This window comes from Salvelinus sp. IW2-2015, linkage group LG15 (genome assembly GCF_002910315.2).
Source record: "Salvelinus sp. IW2-2015 linkage group LG15, ASM291031v2, whole genome shotgun sequence".
Lineage (NCBI taxonomy): Eukaryota > Metazoa > Chordata > Actinopteri > Salmoniformes > Salmonidae > Salvelinus > Salvelinus sp. IW2-2015.
This window is the reverse complement of record NC_036855.1, coordinates 36,919,942-36,939,704: the sequence shown is the minus strand read 5'-3', so window position 1 is coordinate 36,939,704 and position 19,763 is coordinate 36,919,942. Positions and strand designations below refer to the sequence as shown.

The 19,763-nt window shown below is 40.9% G+C and overlaps 1 protein-coding gene across 1 annotated transcript in view; it reads left to right on the top strand.

Moving 5' to 3' along the window:
• The window catches only part of LOC111975210 (neural proliferation differentiation and control protein 1-like), a 56,174-nt gene extending 42,975 nt beyond the window's left edge, over nucleotides 1-13,199 (top strand). The window contains exons 3-9 of the mRNA XM_024003444.2: nucleotides 8,932-9,027; nucleotides 9,150-9,380; nucleotides 9,837-9,903; nucleotides 11,329-11,413; nucleotides 11,771-11,850; nucleotides 12,228-12,327; nucleotides 12,753-13,199. Coding sequence (XP_023859212.1) covers nucleotides 8,932-9,027; nucleotides 9,150-9,380; nucleotides 9,837-9,903; nucleotides 11,329-11,413; nucleotides 11,771-11,850; nucleotides 12,228-12,327; nucleotides 12,753-12,818 — 725 coding nt within the window. The 3' untranslated portion in view covers nucleotides 12,819-13,199. The remainder of the gene's footprint in view (nucleotides 1-8,931; nucleotides 9,028-9,149; nucleotides 9,381-9,836; nucleotides 9,904-11,328; nucleotides 11,414-11,770; nucleotides 11,851-12,227; nucleotides 12,328-12,752) is intronic.
• The last annotated feature ends 6,564 nt before the right edge of the window (nucleotides 13,200-19,763 follow it).

Below are 19,763 nucleotides of genomic sequence, written 5' to 3'. Positions count from 1 at the left end.
TATGTGAGAGGGGATTCTCGGCCCTCACTAGCATGAAAACTAAATACAGGCACAGACTTTGTGTGGGAAGTTATTTAAGACTGAGACTCTCTCCAATACAACCCAACATTGCAGAGTTATGTGCATCCTTTCAAGCCCACCCTTCTCATTAACCTGTGGTGAGTTATTCACAATTTTCAATGAACAAATAAAGTTTTCTATATAAGATGGCTAAATAAAGAGCAAAATTATTGATTATTATTATTATTATTTGTGCCCTGGTCCTATAAGAGCTCTTTGTCACTTTCCACGAGCCGGGTTGTGAAGACAACTCACACTCATTCTTATGTTTAATAAATGTATTGTATAGTGTGTGTGTGTGGCAGGCTTACAATGACAGCAAAAAACATTTGAGAGTCCCCTGCCCTGGTGCTAGAGGGGGTACGCAGCTGGAGGTTGAATGTTTGAAGGGGTTCGGGACTATAAAAAGGGAACCACTGGTCTAATCGAATGTAGGCCTACATTGAACACCACACATTGGCTGTTACTGTAGGCTGAATGATAGAACAGCTATTTCCATGTTAGAATGTTATGAGATCCATGTTCTCCATTGGTTTTAATGATAGGACTAAATTATGATCAAATAGCCACAGCAGTCAACTTGACCACTGTCAAAACTAAGTTAAAGCGGGTACMGCCGCAGTGTTTGCAGTAAACGAGCGCCAGGAGTTGCACAGAATTTTCACAGTGTTCAAGTTTGCGCTCAGCAGACCTTTTGAGGGAACATCGAGTGTACCCCCACGAGATTCGTCCTAATAACCTGTTACACAAAACGAGGGCACAGGGAGAACTGTTCCACATTGTCTGTCCCATCTCACGAGAGACTAATTTAATGTGAAAAATAAGTTAATATTGCTCACTTTTTAATGGATAATAGCAGTCTCCCCTCCAGTCCCCCCACTGCCTCAGACTTTAACGAGTGTGAATGAGACAGCGTAGGAGGTGCGTCATCAGGGGACTGAGAGCTGATAGCTCAGGGAAAAGGTCCGTTATTCCAATGGAGAGAGCGAGCCAGAGCAATGGGAAAGGATTCATAAGGGTTCAACATGAGAATGGATGACTTTAATAAAGTGGTACTGATACAAAACAATTGGCATTAAAACCCATAAAGATATCTCTTAGATTTAGTCATAGGCCAGACAGACACTGGAGGGAGGGGCGACTCTAGGAAAGCCCTACATAAAGAAGGAAAGGAATTGAAAGACTGAGACCTGATTCAACGTCGGTCTGTGAGATTACAGCCTAGTCACAACAAAGTCGAAACGAGTATCCCTCGGCGCAGATTTTAAAAGCATGGACTGTCTGCCAAGCAGGTTTTCCCTGATCCACTGGCAGAAAAGACATCCCAAATGGCACGSTAATCCCTATAGAGCATGCTACTTTTAACGCAAGCGTGCCAWTTGGGACACATCCACTGACTGGCTCTAGAAGAGCTGATGGTAAACAGAGTAAATCACGAAACAGAAGGTTAGAGAGGACCCCTCTATTATTCTTTCCTCTACCACATATCTCTCTTCCTCTCTATTGCTCTCTCTCCTCCTTTTCTTCTCTTTCTTTTCCTCTTGCTGTCCTTCACACACTCTATCCTCCACCCCATACACACTTGAGCACACTGATATTGTGAGCAACAGTTTGCCCTGTTGGAAACGATCGTCCACTCGTATGGATGGCCATGTCAACACGGATGTTGGTTGTGATATAGATCATTCTACCCGTTTAGACTTTGAGTATCTGTCATCTGGACATGTTGCTTCCCAAATGGTCCCTGTATGCACTGCTCTGACCATAGTCYGGYTTCTGTTCAAAAATAGTRCACTATGTAGTGAATAAGGATGCCATTTGAGACGTACCTCTGGATTTGCAGCTGTACACACAGTTAATTCACCGATTTTAGCCCACCGCATTTAAGTGGTATCCATTTTCCTAATGGSCATTAGTTCTTTGCAGCCACTTGGGACATGACTGACACATGACTGAATTGAATGGATAAGAATGCATCGCATGCGAACCACTTTGTATGTTGTGAGGCCGGTTAGAGGGACTGCCAATTTCTCTAAAACGATGGATGTAACCCACTCGACAAACACATCTTGGCAAATGATAAATGCTCACTAACAGGGATGTAAACAAATTTGTGCACAAAATTTGAGAGAATATTTTTGTGCATCTGGAAGATTTCTGGGATATATTATTTCAGCTCATGAAACATGGAACCAATACCTTACATGTTGCATTTAGATTTTTGTTCAGAGTGTATATATACGTTTTTCAGTTGCTCAGAAAACTTGGGSGGCCAAATTAAACCACAGCACGCGGGCAGCCAGTTGGGGAACCCTGCCCTAAYGTACAGCTCGCTCACTTACAAAACACCTGGAACAATTATATGTAATACACTTGAGACCATGGCCACTAGGCACATGGGGCAATCGGCAGCATATTTCCAGTAGACAATGGCTGCTAGACACACAGGGCAAACAGTTGCCTATTTCAGGTAATTTCCCCCAAAACAAGGCAATATTTGCAGACATGTTCAAACAAGAGATTGGTCTTTACCCAGCCCCAACCACCCACTCGACAAACACAGAACATTTTGAGGAAATGTGACAGAATAATTACAGTTGAGCATTGAGCTGCAGTATGACTCATATTTCTGTTGCCACTGTGTCCTTTGTCCCTCCCAAACGTCACCCCTTTCCCTAGCTGTTGTTTAAGTCCGAGATTGTCACTTTAACTGTGACCACCAGATTATTAGAAATTGCAGCTGGAGTTGACTAACTTGCATTGGTTTCAGGTGCAACCTTTTCTCTGTTATCAATAGGGAATAGTTCACTAATATATGCATAACTGGCTTGCGTCATTAAGACCCATATGCCATCGACCACAGCTAGAAGGGAGCCAGACTGAAAAGGGTTCTGTGATTTGAATAATTCTATACTTAATGACATTTACTCATTTCATATGCCAGGAGACAAGCAGTGAGGCCTTTTTGTCTTATACACCATATTGTAAGAAACAGGCAGGGAGCAGGTCTCGAACCCTCGACATTCTAGCCCGAAGTCCGCGCGCTATCGACTGTGCCGCAAAAGCTTGCTCATGCGGAGAGTCCATTTCCGCGCTTATAAACCCAGGGTTGTTACACTACTCCCTCCTTTCAAAGAGCGCGTGCCGCCAGCTTGCAACTCTACGTCTTACAGAACGCGCTCACCGGCCAAGCACACGCCTGTCGTGGGTGCAAGGTCCGATCACTTCTGACACTCAATGTAATGAAACAGCAGGGAGCAGGTCTCGAACCCTTCGACATTCTAGCCCGAAGTCCAGCGCGCTATCGACTGTGCCGCAAAAGCATGCTCATGCGGCAGAGTCGATTTCCGCGCTTATAAACCCAGGGTCATTACAATATTATCATGGCTCAACTATATAGCCGATATAGCCGATTTTAAACAATGATTAACAATTGGAGTTTAGCGGCGACTAGTGTGGACTGACCTAGAGCTCCGACGTCACATATAATGTTCTGTGTAATTGCAGGCTATTCTTTGGGTGCTGAAATCAATAGTGTTTTTATTTTAATAAATAATTTTATGTGATGTTGGAGCACCAGTCTGCTCACACCAGCTGCTGCTCAACTCCATCGTATATCGTGTTGTTTAGTCGGCTACTATATGGGGCTATTGAGCTCCACAGTGGACTTTTTTTATTTTATTTAACTAGGCAAGTCAGTTAATTATGGCTGCAGGGGCAGTATTGAGTAGCTTGGATGAAAGGTGCCCAGAGTAAACGGCCTGCTCCTCAGTCCCAGTTGCTAATATATGCATATTATTATTAGTATTGGATAGAAAACACTCTGAAGTTTCTAAAACTGTTTGAATGATGTCTGTGAGTATAACAGAACTCATATTGCAGGCAAAAACCTGAGAATAAATCCAAACAGGAAGTGGGAAATCTGAGGTTGGTCGATTTTCAACCCAGCCCCTATTGAATACACAGTGGGATATGGATCTGTTTGCACTTCCTACGGCTTCCACTAGATGTCAACAGTCTGTAGAACCTTGAATGAGGCTTCTACTGTGGTGTGGAGCCGGATGGGAGCTGTTTGAGTCAGTGGTCTGGCAGAGAGCCAGGTCCTGGTCATGTGCATTTCACATGATAGCGACCTGCGTTCCATTGCTTCTCTACAGACAAAGGAATTCTCCGGTTGGAACGTTATTGAATATTTATGATAACAACATCCAAAAGATTGATTCTATACTTAGTTTGACAAGTTTCTTCGACCTGTAATATAACTTTTGATGTTTTCGTCCAACGTTCGGCTGGACCTGCACGGGCATTTGGATTTGTGTACTAAACGCGCTAACAAAAGTAGCTACTTTTAATGGACATTATCGAACAAAACAAACAGTTATTGTGGAACTAGGATTCCTGGGAGTGCATTCTGATGATCATCAAAGGTAAGGGAATATTTATAATGTTATTTCTGATTTCTGTTGACTCCAACTGTTGACTCCAGCGCCGTCTCAGATTATTGCATGGTTTGCTTTTTCCGTAAAGTTTTTTTGAAATCTGACATAACGGTTGCATTAAGAACAAGTGTATCTTTAATTCTATGGTAAAACATGTATCTTTCATCAAAGTTTATGATGAGTATTTATGTTATTTGATGTGGCTCTCTGCAATTTCTCAGGATATTTTGGAGGCATTTCTGAACATGGCGCCAATGTAAACTGAGGTTTTTGGATATAAATATGAACTTTATCGAACAAAACATATATATATTGTGTAACATGAAGTCCTATTAGTGTCATCTGATGAAGATCCATCAAAGGTTAGTGATTCATTTTATCTCTATTTCTGCTTTTTGTGACTCCTGTCTTGGCTGAAAAATTGCTGTTTTTCTGTGATTTTGCGGTGACCTAACATAATCGTTTGTGGTGCTTTCGCTGTAAAGCCTATTTGAAATCGAACACTTTGGTGGGATTAACAACAAGATTACCTTTAAAATGGTATAAAATACATGTGTGTTGAGGAATTTTATATGAGATTTCTGTTGTTTGAATTTGGTGCCCTGCACTTTCACTGGCTGTTGTCATATCATCCCGTTAACGGGATTGCAGCCATAAAGAAAGCTTTTTAAGAACAAAGTCTTATTTACAATGACGGCCTACCAAAAGGCCTCCTGCGGGGACGGGGGCTGGGATTAAAAATATAGGACAAAACACACATCACGACAAGAGACAACACTACATAAAGAGAGACCTAAGACAACAACATAGCATGATAGCAACACAACACATCTGTCAGTAAGTGTCCATGATTTGAGTCATTGATAGAAGAGATTGACAATAAAGTGTCCAGTTCGTGTTTGTTGCAGCTCGTTCCAGTCGCTAGCTGCAGCGAACTGAAAAGAYGAGCGACCCAGGGATGTATGTGCTTTGGGGACCTTTAACAGAATGTGACTGGCCACGTCATAATACCCATAACACCTAGCGTTCAAACACTGAAATGGTTCCAGTTGTTTTTCCACCATTAATTTTATCCTTTGTAGATTTTAGAAACACTTCAAATAAGGGCTGTGTTTTGTGTAGGCTTACCCTGGCATGAAATTTTGATATCCATGTAAATCTCTCACGGACAAGGTGGCTTTTAGCAATATATTTGGCTCTATTTACTCGGATTCAAAAATGCTAAATAGCATCAAAGAAGACGTCATGCAAGACTACAAATCTCTGCAAGCTGCTGCACGTCATCACATGTGGTCTGCGGTTGTGAGGCCCGGTTGGACGTACTCCAACGACGGAGGCGGCTTACGGTAGCGAAATGAATGTATAATTCTCTGGCATCAGCTCTGGTGGACATTCCTGCAGTTAGCATGCCAATTGCACTCTCCCTCAAATTGAGACATCTGTGGCATTGTGTTGTGTGACACAACTGCACATTTTGAGAGGGGTCCTTTATTTTCCCCCAGCACAAGGTGCACCTGTGTAATGGTCATGCTGTTTAATCATCTTTCTGATATAGCACACCTGTCAGGTGCATGGATTATTTTGGTAAAGGAGAAATGCTCACTAACAGGGACATAAACAAATTTGTACATCAAATTTGAGAGAAATAATATTTTTGTGCATATGGAACATCTTATTTCAGCTCATGAAACACGGGACCAGCACTGTACATTAATATTAATATTTAGCGTTAATATTTTTGCTCAGTGTAATTGGAGTCATATCTGTGGTCTGCTGCATACAATAGTTGCATTGAACTGAATAGGAAGAATTGATGACAGGGTGCCCAGCAGTTACTATTATTCAGAGCTTCTTGGAAGCTACTGGTCAATTCATCTCTATTGTATTATTGTGCACTTCACTTTACTGACCTCTAGGCGAATCTCTAGAGCACTTACAATGTGGTTGGTTGTCACGAACGCTATGGAGTGATGATGTATATGACCAAAGTCTCACATTTTGAAAACATTTATTACATCAGAAAATAATAATACCCAACAGTACTTGAAATGGCCTTTAGAAATGGGTCTCTGGTTCATTTACGGTTCTTCACCTCTGAATCTGACCCCCTCTCTTTTTTTTATTTGTATTTATTCAACCCTTATTTTACCAGGTAGGTTGACTGAACACATTCTCATTTACAGAAATGACCTGGGGAATAGTTACCTTCTATCCTCTCCCCTCCCTTCCCTTTTTTGGCTCCTTTCTCTGTTGCCCTGGTTATGGTTTTCATTCATGATTTCTCTCTCGCTCTCCCTCCATCTTTCTATCTCTCTCTCTCTATCGTTCTCTCCCTACCTCCTCTGTGCCCTCCACCCACACGCTCAGAGCACCTCTTCATGACAGAGACGCTGACCTATCCACCCACACACTGCGACACATTCCCCCACTCTCACTAATATGTAATGTACAGACTCTCTTACACACACACACGCATGCATGCACACACTCTCTCACATGCACCACTCTCCCTCACACACACACACACACACGTGTATGCACGAAAGCACCTCACATTCACTCTGTCATAGACACCCACCCACACAGAGATTCTCTCACTTTGATCCAGCTAGCAACACACAGTATCACTGGCTTACTCAGTCTCATACATAGACACACAGGCATTACAGTACCACACACACACATTCTAACACATTCTAGCACCGTACTGCTATGCAGTTTATCACCTCACTGCTCTCACCTGTGAAACCAGCATTATTAATTACTGTTGATATAGTAACCCTTTATGATKAATCACAAACCAATCCAATGTAAAAAAACATGCAGCGTGTCATCTCTGCAAATACAAAGATATTTAATGCTTTTGCAAGGCTGCAGTTTGTGTTTGCGCAAGCCTTTTGTACTTGATGAATGATTTGGATTTGGATCCTTACACTTATCATCGACTCACTTGTTGTAGGTGTGTGTGTTTATCCACACTGGCCACACAAGGGCAGCATGGACCAGTTCTTTCTAACTGGAATTCCTCTGTGTCCCTATGAGTAGCAGTATGGGGTATATGGATGGAGTCAAGGATAACCATGTATTTACACTGAACAAAAATATAAACACACCATTTTAAAGTGTTGTGAGCTGAAATAAAAGATGCTAGACATTTTCCATATGAACAAAAAGCTTATTTCTCTCAAATTTTGAACACAAGTTTGTTTACATCCCTGTTAGTRAGCATTTCTGCTTTACCAAGATAATCCATCCACCTGGCAGGTGTGGCATATCAAGAAGCTGATTAAACAGCATGGGGACAATAAAAGGCCACTCTAAAATGTGCMGTTTTGTCAACAACACCACATATGTTTTGAGGGAGTGTGYAATTGGCATGCTGACTGCAGGGATGTCCACCAGAGCTGTTGCCAGAGATTTAATRTTAATTTCTCTACCATAAGCCGCCTCCAATGTTGTTTTAGAGAATTTGGTAGTACTTCCAACCGGCATCACAACCGCAGACCACGTGTAACCACGCCAGCCAAGGACCTCCACATCGGGCTTCTTCACCTGCGGGAATGTCTGWGGTGGTGCTGAGGAGTATTTCTGTCTGTAATAAAGTCCTTTTGTGGGGAAGAATTCATTCTGATTGACTGGGCCTGGCTCCCCAGTAGGTGGGCCTATGCCCTCCCAGGCCCACCCATGGCTCCCGAGTGGCGCAGTGTTCTAAGACACTGCATCTCATTGCAAGAGGCGCCACTGCAGTACCTGGTTCGGATCCAGCTGCATCACATCCGGCCGTGATYGGTAGTCCCTGTGCGCCGCCTACCCCCCGGCGCACAAGTTGGCCGGGGTAGGCCGTCATTGTAAATAAGAATAAGTCAAATCTTTGAAGTTGTTGCATTTGTATTTATGTTCAGTAATAGATGCAATATGATGCATTTACATGATGACACTGTAATTCCATATGGTGGCCATGTTAGCTCCCCATTTAAAGTGTATGCCTCTGAAGTCAAGTACCAAAGACTCTGTATTTCCCTTAGTCAGCAGGGCTGTGGTTTTCCTGTTGATCTGCCACCCTGACCTACAGCACTACTATTAATACAATTATAGGATGAATAGTTACCTGATCTCTACAGTTGTGTGACTATATGGCTCTGTGTTTTGTATTATTTCGTAGCCTTTCTTTCTGTGTGGAAATCAATAGCTTGTGCAGTTGATTAAGTGTAGCTTGTGTTATCAGTATCTGATGACTGATTCCCCATGGTCACTATGGTGTAGTAGAAGGTCATCATTGGCGATTGTAGAWCTCTGACTCATACCTGCAATCACCCAGATGGTGGAGGAGGAATTGCTCTCTCTGTCTCTCTGTCTCTGTCTTCTCCTCCCCTCACATCGTTGTGTAAGTAATCATTGAAACCCAATGACCAAGATCATGTTCTCCTTTCAGCGGGCAAAGTGACCACGTTCCCTGAAGTGGATGAGGAGATAGACTTCCTGTCCACCATCATCAGCCAACAGAAGGAGTCAGGGGTCAAACATCCAGGTGAGAGAAGAAAACCTTTGGCTTTACAGTGCCATACTTTTGATCATATGATTTGCTTTATTGGTAGTATAGTTTTCCTTGCTATCAATTACCATTAATTATCTCAGTTTTGTATCTCCTAGCTCCTCTCTCTCAGGACTTTTCCAAAGCCGAGGAGGAAGATGACCGATCCATGATCCTCACCCAACGGCCTACCACAGAGCAGCCTACGACACACAATACCACTACAGCCCCGTATAACACGACTACAGCCGCCCCCACAATGACGGCCCTCACCACCACCACCCACATCCCAGCAGWCCGTAGTGGGCCCCTGATCATCCCTTACCCCTCCAACGATCATGTGTTTATTGGCATGTAACCTTCCTTATTACTTTTKAATGTTTCGATTTGAACAGCAAAATGCTTTCCTCTATATACATGAGTCCAGAACGTTCCAGTATTATCTACACATTTCTCATGGAAATATTGAACAGGGGGAACCATTGTTCTCCAATCTGAAGTTTCTCCACATCCTGATTATCTTGTGAATGCTACATTGACTTTAACTGCTCTTGGCTCTTAACTGAGGTTAGTGCCCCAAATGGCAAGATATTCCCAGGGATGCAATTTGGGATGCATACAACCTTGTGAATGGATTAATTCTCCTGTCCCACTTACTTCTCCTAGTCTGTGAACTAACCCAGACAGTGGCTTAGTCTGTCTGTCGTCTCCTCTGATCTATACCCTCTTCGGAGATATGTCTTCCCTTTTCTCGACCAGCCGTTTTCATCCTCTTTTCCTAACACCCTTTCTTTTCCTCTTTACAGTCATGACCAGTGTGTTTGTGGTCATGGGATCTGTGGCCTTGCTCTTGGCTGGTGTCTGTTGGATCAGGTAAAATTCTCCCTACATCTGTGTCTTGTTCCAGTTGGCTTTSGTTTCTTAGATGTTGCGTGGTACTTTACTGTACATTGACTTAACTGTTTTATGWACGGACAGTTTGGTATGTTTTTAGTAGTCACATTGTTGCTTCGTTTTAGTGTACGTTTAAGTTGCTGATTTTGTATGCACTTCAGTTGTACGGACTAGTAGAGATTTACTCCATGTAACCATTTTCGAGTCTCGACTGACTCAGCATTAATAAACAACCGAGGTTTAACTTGCTACATGACTATTTGTAAAATGATTACAAAGCAAATTCAGGGAGATTAGATTCATATTRGTTTAAACTTTAATCCAGAGTTCAAAACTGTGACCGAAATCCTCGAATTTGCGACCCTTTTGACTTGGCAGTGCGACACCAATTKTTTAATTGCTTTAGCTGGTTACGTTAGTTTTTGGTTCATTTTTGATTTTTTTTGATCAAGATTTATTCAAACATCAATCGGTACGCAACAATGGGTATGCAAACCAGGTATTCAAAAAGTTTGATCCGAAGTCTTAGTTGACTTTGTGATGCGCAATTMACCCATCATGYGCTGTTTGAATGAACATTGTCTAAAGGCTTTCMCCACAAAACTTCCCAATTAAATGTTGACTGCAAAGTAGGCCTACCTGGTAGAATGATATCATAATGATTTGTATCAATTGCCCGGCATTTCTTTAGCAAATTCCGCCATCACATCATGTAGYCTACACTGTACAGTACAAAAACGCTGCTAGCCAAACACAACTATCTCTTCTGGTGTGGTTTAAGCATTGTTAGAATATGCCGTTTTTGTCGTATAACAAATATCGATATATTTCAAGAGTGAAAACCTAAAAAAACTTGGAGAAATTAAATAGGGCCCTCAAAATCTCTAACAAATAACACCCTTTTTGAGATTGTSTATAGGTTATATTTTTCCCTCCAAACAATAAATGCAAATATGATATTGTCAAGTTAAAATGTCATTTTGTTTGAGGGTATGTAATTATAAGCTACTTGCTCAGCCCGCAAATTAAAGATGACATTTAAATGATGCGCGAATCATCTGCTTTGCCGGGCAAGTATTCTTTTCATTCAGGCTAGTAGTTTTCAGGTGGTACTGGCCCAGTGTGCCACTAGCAAATGTACCTGAATGTCAAGCCCTACAAGGGCATGGTCATTTAAWAGATGGCTAGTCGTTAGCCTGGTTCTGTATGGAATGCAGGTACAATATGGGACACAAGTCAAAATGGAAAAAAAGTCTGTCTAGAGCCCTGTGATCTATTCCATGTTATAAATGCTGACAAAGAAGAAAGTACATTTTACAAAATAGAACCACAATCATCACAGTAGGATGTACAATGTGCTGGGTATGGCATAGAGCTAACTCTGATGTTCCTGTATCGTCTCAGGTTGCAGAGAGGTGTGCGCCTGGCTCAGAAGGCAGACTACCCTGCKTATGGGGGTATGGGGCCCCATTCCTATGACAACAATGTGGTGAGTACAGAACACAATCGCATTACAAAGTCATGGTTACAATAGAAATCATATAAATGTTATTTTATCMGTTTTTTTTCCTACGTTATCTTTCATGTTAGTTTGTATTTTTATTCATCGCTTTTGCCTTCTGTTTGTTTTATTTTCATTTTATTGTTTTACTGTAAAGTGTGTTTTCAATTTTAAATGCAATGCAATACTAATCACATTGAAACAATCATGTTCTGTACAATAATGTTCTATTGAAACACTCCCAAATGGCACCCGATTCTTATATCGTCTGTTTAAAAGTARTGTACTGTGTAGGGAGTAGGGTGCCACCATGCCCTCTAATGTAATCGTATGCCCTGCCTGCAGCCTGGGGATAAGAGGCTGGCTCAGAATGCCCAGATGTACCACTACCAACACCAGAAACAGCAGATGCTCTCCCTGGAGAAGTGAGTCATGCCCCAGGCCTGCTAGCTCCACTCCGTCTGTTTGTCTTGTCAGCTACGTAACCAGACTTACCTGTCTGCCCTCTGTCCCTGGCTGTCTGAAAATGTTCCTAGCTGTCAATTCCTTGTTTCCTCTTTTGTAAAGCTACTTGGTGGTCCTCCAAAGTGTTTTACCAGGAATTGAGGGGGAAAGGGWCAGAGGAAGAAGGCTATTAGCGTTTCCAGACACAGCCCACGTCTCGCCTCTCTCCTCCTCTTCCCTCCCTTCTTCTCCCTTGTCTTCCTGTCAGTCTGTATCAGGGTGAATTGTAGGTTGTGGTGTGATGTTTGGATACCTCCATGACTCAGTGTTCTGTTCTGTGTTTTTCCTTATTCTTCAGACACCGGGATGAACCAAAGGTGCCTGACTCTGGGGCCACGTCAGATGAGGAGAATGAGGACGGGGATTTCACGGTGTACGAGTGTCCTGGATTGGCCCCAGTAAGAGAAAGACACACACAGTGTACTGTACAGACATGCAGGCATGGTAGAGGCAACGATACACGACTGATATCCAATATATATTTACCTCCTAGTTTGAATACATTTTTGTTAAATACTGTACATTTACTTTGAATACAATTTTATAAATAGTAGGCTACAGACTTCTCTTCTTTTCTCTCGCATTTGCTTTATTGGCATGACGTATTGATACATATTGCCAAAGCACAATGTTAAATTAGAAAATAGAGCAATTAACAATAGAAAATGAACAGGTTATGTAAATCAGAACAGAATTATCAAGTAACAATTTTAATCAGGCGAGGGGGGAAATAAATGGACTCAATACTACTAATCATAGTTTTATAAACTACACATTCTTCCTCATCTCATGGCAGGTTGTCATTAACTCTCTCTCTCTTTAGACGGGGGAAATGGAGGTGAAGAATCCTTTGTTTGATGATTCCACCCTTCAGCGGAGCCACAAGTAACCCTGACAACCCTGGACATTTTGATATGTACCTATAAAAGATATCATCCTACACGTACAGGAAGATCAAATCACACTTAATTACTCAAACACCTACAAATACACATCGGGTTTCTCTATACTAGCCTGTCTCACATGATACACTCCTAACACGGTAGGGCGGCAGGTTTGTAAGGAGAGAAGGAATGAGCRGAAGTTGTGAGAAAGACGGACTTGAAAAGGAGGAGGAAGAGAAGTGGTGGACCGTATGGACATTGTATCTGAACGGCAGATTGAAGTGGCATGCAGGTGAATCTCCTCTTGGATCGGACTGATATCTGGGACCCATGACGTCTCTCGCACTTAGAAAACCTACACGATATTGTACCTTTCCGTCTGGCCTAAAATATCCATTCCTTCGTATTTTGTTATGTTTATCTTATCTCTGGTGTAATTGATCCTGTAAAATTCTCTCCGTTTCTTTTCTGTCAAACATGTGCACACATCAACCAACAAACTGACTGAGAGATTAGTGTGTATGATGATGTATAGCATTCTCCAAGTACTGCTCTCCCCTTCAGTCCTTTGCGCAGTGTCACCCCTGTACAGAGGAACTTCTGGGTCGTATTCACTAGAAATCAAACAGAAGAAAACTGACAGAGGGACTATACCTGAACTTTTCCAACAACCAATTTGTAAGTCGCTCTGGATAAGAGCGTCTGCTAAATGACTTAAATGTAAATGTAAGAAATGCTGATTTCTTTTTCCATTGCAAAATGTATTGCTACAGTGTGCACTAATGAATACCACCCTGCTTCATACGACAGATACCCACAGACAGGTTCAAGGAGAACATTGAACAGTGGGAAAAGGAAGATGCGTTATGAGCCTATAGGTAGCTGTAGACTTGAAAACTGGTCCTAGAAATAGTTATGGAACTGCAGACGTTAGTTCAAGCCTTTGAAACGGAGATGAGGAATGGTTGGCATAGTACAATTATAAGGCTGTCAATGCTAATCATTGGCCAGACTAAATGGCTGCATTCCAAAAGGCACCTCATTCCCTACATACACATATATATAGGGTATGAAGTTCCATTAATTATGCATCTTAAATATCTGAAACTCATTGACTTTCTAATAATTTAACTTAAAAATATATATATATATATAATTTGTATTTTATTTTACTGTTTCATGTACACATGCAGCGCATACGGTAAACCTGACCTGTTAAAGCTCTCTTATATAGCCATTATATTATCATTATATATGGTCCCTCTATGCATGACTTGATGACACTGGGTTCTGCTGAAAAGGGATAAAAGTCTATATGCATTTATGATTGTTATTCAAGTTTCCTGTGTAAACTTGCTTATGATATTTAGATAATATGAATGATTTCAAAGGAATTTGGAACTTCTTTACAGAACTCTGAAACAGAGCAACCCCATTGTGTACATATATTTGTCCCCATGATTTGTGATGATGTTTATGTAAATAGCCAATGACGTGTACTGTACAGAGATGGCAAACTGCCACTAATGATGTATTTGTACACATTATTAGTCTATATTTCTGATTGCTGTGTCAAATGAACCACTGTTTTCTTTAGCCAAACGTGAGACCCAAATTGCACCCCAATCTTTGTATAGTGCATTTACGTTTTATGAAAGCCAGATAGGGCCTGGTCAAAAGTTTTGCACTATAGGGAAAAGGGTGCTCTTTGGAGTACACTAGTCTTTTCAGAAGTTGCCTATTGCTGTTGTCTCTCAGGAATGCTGATGTCATTAGCTCTCCTATGTACTTAACCATTTCTCTTACTCTGYCTCAACTCTCATACTGAAGGAAAAGGTAGTCCGACACATACTGTAACATGAATGATTTGTKGACGCAGACAATTTTATTTGCCCAGTTAGGCTTCAAGAACAATGTATGWACGATAGAAAGAGGATTCTCTTTAGAATGGACCCATCTGTTGATGTAGGCCTAGATGACTTGTTAAGATTGCTGAACATCAAACCTTGACTGTTTTACCACATACCTACAGGTRACTGCCAAAATAAAGAACCCCAATACAAAGTGTCTTAATTGGAAGTGTTGCCACCCACGAGCCTCCAGAACAGCTAAAATGCACTTTGGCATAGATTCTACAAGTGTCTGGAACTCTTTTGGAGGGATGTGACACCATTCTTCCACAATAAATTCCATAATATGGAGTTTGTTGATGGTGGTGGGAAACACTGTCTCAGGCRCCGCACCAGAATCTCCCATAAGYGTTCAATTTGGTTGAGATCTGGTGACAGAGACACACACACACACCCTTTAAACCCCCTATGCTCTTTCAAAGTCACAGATTTCTGCTTCTAGCCATTGTAGCCAAAATAATGGCCAACTTGACATTTTTATACATGACCCAAAGCATGATGGGATGTTAATTGCTTAAAGCCCAGTGCAGTCAAATGTTTTATATATACACTGAATGCACAGAACATTAGGAACACACATCCTAATATTGAATTGCACCCCTTTTACGCTCAGAACAGCCTAAGTTCGTTAGGGCATGGACTTTACAAGGTATTGAAAGCGTTCCACAGGGATGCTGGCTTATGTTGACTCCAATGCCTCCCACAGTTGTGTCAAGTTGGCTGGATGTCCTTTGGGTGGTGGACCATTTTTGATACACACGGGAAACTGTTGAGAGTGGAAAAACCCAGCAGTGTTGCAGTTCTTGACACTCAAACCAGTGTGCCTGGAACCTACTGCCATACCCCGTTCAAAGGCACTTAAATATATTGTCTTGCCCATTCACCCTCTGAATGGCACACATACTCAATCCATGTCTCAAGGCTTAAAAAGCATTCTTTAACCTGTCTCCTCCCCCTTCATCTTCACTGTTTGAAGTGGATTTAACAGGTGACATCAATAAGGGTTCATACCTTTCACCTGGATTCACCTGGTCAGTCTGTCATGGATTTCCACACTGAGGTTAGAATAACACTAACATTGTGATAATGATGGTAATGCTGTTTGAAAAGACTGCCTGAAATGTTCAGCCTACTGTAGTTTTGGCCTGCCTGGTGTCATACCCAGGTATCGTTAATAGACAAATAAGAAGGGAGTTCCAAACCTCTCTGCCAATAACAGCTAGTTTTCAGTTTTCCCCCTCCTCACTCAGACCAATCCCAGACTGTCCTAGCAAAATTATTGTTTGAGAAGTTGCTCTTTGCTAAGAAGCTATTTTTGTTTATTTTTGATCATTTTAATTGAAAACAATCACAGTAAGGCACCCAGAAATATTTGATATTGAGAAATGCATCTGCTTTGGACTTTTAAGGAACCACACCTATGTGGAAGCACCTGCCTTCAATATACAGTACTTTGTATCCCTCATTTCCTCATGGGTTTCCTTTTATTCTGGCAGTTACCTGTACATCAATACTGTCCCCTAGGCCCAGGGTTGCAAAATCCTGATCATAATTCCTAGCTTTTCCATAAATCTTTGTTGAAGGGTTGAAATTTGCTCTTTGCTTGCTTTCACAAATGTGGATGGTTAAGAATCTCCAGGAGTGATTAGCCCTTTTCTACAGTAACCCCCCCCCGGACTAGAGGGTAATTAACGCACCAACCCTGAGAGATGAACAACCTCTTTTACTACTACTGGGATTGTTGAACATGATGCATGTAGACATATCAGAAAAATGTAATAAAGTATTTATACTATCTTAACTGCAACATGGTCTGCTGTGCTGTGTTTTTGATGACATAATGGACAATCGTGTTGGAAGATGATCTAAAGCTTCAAGTGAAGATTATTTTTAAATGAAAATCGAGCTAAAATACTAGATGTGATGCAAACAATATTTCTGGGATCTCATGAGAGGATCGAAATATACAGTAACATTCAAAWATTGGACACACCTACTCATTCCAGGGTTTTCTTTATTTTTACTATTTTATCAAATTGTAGAATAATATTGAAGACATCGAAACTATGAAATAAAGCATATGGAATCATGTAGTAAGCAAAACAGTTTTAAATTAGCCCTATTTGGTAAAAGACCAAGTCCATATTATGGTGAGAAAAGCTCAAATAAGCAAAGACAAATGACAGTCCGTCATTACTTTAAGACATGAAGGTCAGTCAATCTGGAAAATTTCGAAAACTTAGAAAATTTCTTCCAGTGCAGTCGCAAAAACCATCAAGCGTTATGATGAAACTGGCTCTCATGAGGACCGCCACGGGAAAGGAAGACCCAGAGTTACCTCTGCTGGAGAGGATAGGTTCATTAAGAGTTAACTGCACCTCAGATTGCAACCCAAATAAATGCTTCAAAGAGTTCAAGTAACAGACACATCTCAACATCAACTGTTCAGAGGAGACTGTGTGAATCAGGCCTTCATGGTCAAATTGCTGCAAAGAAACCACTACTAAAGGACACCAATAAGAAAAAGAGACTTGCTTGGGCCAAGAAACACGAGCAATGGACATTAAACAGGTGAAATTTGTCCTTTGGTCTGATGAGTCCAAATGTGAGATTTTTGGTTCCAACCACCATGTCTTTGTGAGATACAGAGTAGGTAAATGGATGATCTCTGAATGTGTGGTTCCCACTGTGAAGCATGGAGGAGGAGGTGTGATGGTGTGGAGGTGCTTTGCTGGTGACACTGTCTGTGATTTATTTAGAATTCAAGGCACACTTAACCAGCATGGCTACCACAGCATTYTGCAGAAATACGCCATCCCATCTGGTTTGCGCTTAGTGGGACTATCGTTTGTTTTTCAACAGGACAATGACCCAACACCTCCAGGCTGTGTAAGGGCTATTTTACCAAGAGGGAAAGTGCATCAGATGACCTGGCCTCCACAATCACCTGACCTCAACCCAATTGAGATGGCTTGGGATGAGTTGGACCGCAGAGTGAAGGAAACGCAGCCAAAAAAGTGCTCAGCATAAGTGGGAACTCCTTCAAAACTGTTGGAAAAGCATTCCAGGTGAAGATGGTTGAAATAATGCCGAAAGTGTGCAAAGCTGTCATCAAGGCAAAAGGTGGCTATTTTGAAGAATCTCAAATATAAAATATATTTGGATTTGTTTTAACACTTTTTTGGTTACTGCATGATTCCATGTGTGTTATTTCAGTTTTGATGTCTTCACTATTATTCTACAATGTAGAAAATAGTCAAAATAAAGAAAAACCCTGGATTAAGTAGGTGTATCCACATTTTTGACTCGTACTGTATGTTAATAGCCTATTAAACAATTAATGATTTATTCTAAACTCAAGAAATCCAGTGGTGGAAAAAGTACCCAATTGTCATATTTGAGTAAAAGTAAAGATACCTTAATCGAAAATGACTCAAGCTAAAGTGAAAGTCACCCAGTAAAATACTACTTGAGTAAAAGTCTAAAAGTATTTGGTTTTAAATGTACTTRAGTATCAAAAGTAAATGTAATTGCTAAAATATACTTAAGTATAATAYTGAAGTATATTTTGATACTTAAGCAAAGCAGACASCACMATTTTCTTGTTTTTTWAATTTACAGWTAGCCAGGGGCACACTCMAACACTCAGATATAATTCATAAACAAAGCATTTGTGTTTAGTGAGTCGCCAGATCAGAGGCAGTAGGGATAGCCAGGGATGTTCTCTTGATAAGTGTGTGAACTGGATCAATTTCTTGTCCTTCTAAGTATTCAAGTACTTTTAGGTGTCAGGTAAAGTGTATGGAGTAAAAAGTACATTTCTTTAGGAATGTAAATCAAATCAAATTATATTTGTCACATACACATGTTTAGCAGATGTTAATGTGAGTGTAGCGAAATGCTTGTGCTTCTAGTTCCGACAATACAGTAATATCCAACGAGTAATCTAACCTAACCATTTCACAACAATTACCTTATACACACACAAGTGTAAAGGAATGAATAAGAATATGTTAAAAAACGACTTAAGTTGTACTTTAAAGTAGTTTAAAGTAGTTTTACTTAAGTACTTTACACCATTAAAGAAATGTAAAAAGCATATCTTTATTGTTTCCATATTTTATTCAGTTTTTAGGCAATCGCGACATCTGGTGGCCAGAGCTATATGTGCATCAATTATTGTGCGCCTGAAACCAATAGATATAGAGATTATAAAGCCAACATCTCCTCAGTATCTGTACAGAAACTAAGAATGCATCCCATGAACAGCTATTCGCTATACATTACACTATGTAGGAATAGTGTACATTTGAGATGCGACGTTTTGTGTGTGTTAATTTTCATTGAAACTAGAAATTTCAATAATATGCATCATATTGGTTATACAGTCCACCATTAGGTTACAGAGGATAGTTTGGAATTTGAGTGACATGCAGAACTGTTAATGCACAGTAATCTCTCTGAGAGGGATTTTCGTAAAGTATTGGTACAGATTTTTGTTTATGGTTTACTATTCTTTTCCAGGGGAACTAAACAGGGGTTGACCGAGAGGCACTTGGAGGAAGAGACATCAGGTAGAAATGACTGCGAATGGCCTCAATTGGTTGTGATCTGCAAAACCCTGAACCAAGTGTTGATGGAGGAAATTCTCAACTGCTATTCTCCCCATAGGAGGCGGAAGGACTTAAGTCGGTAAGTACAATGCTAGAGGCTTGGCACCTTACTTGCATTAGTCATTATGCTAAATAAAGGGTATGAACTATACTGTACAGTACTTATAAGTAGCAAAATACTGAGAGAGAAAATCTAATGAAAGTTACCCTCAATATTACTGCTCAGGAAGACATTGTCTTGTGCGCCATTACAAATTTGCATTTCATGACGCTACGCTCAGCTCACACCGTTTGTGTCATTTCCTTATTTCCATTTTTTTTTTTTTTTTCCTTCTTTTTTTTATTGAAGTTTTTTAAGCATACATTTTTCACAAAAGTGAAACCTCCGAATCCCGAAAAGCCCTTGTTTGTTCCCTGAGCTTCCCAG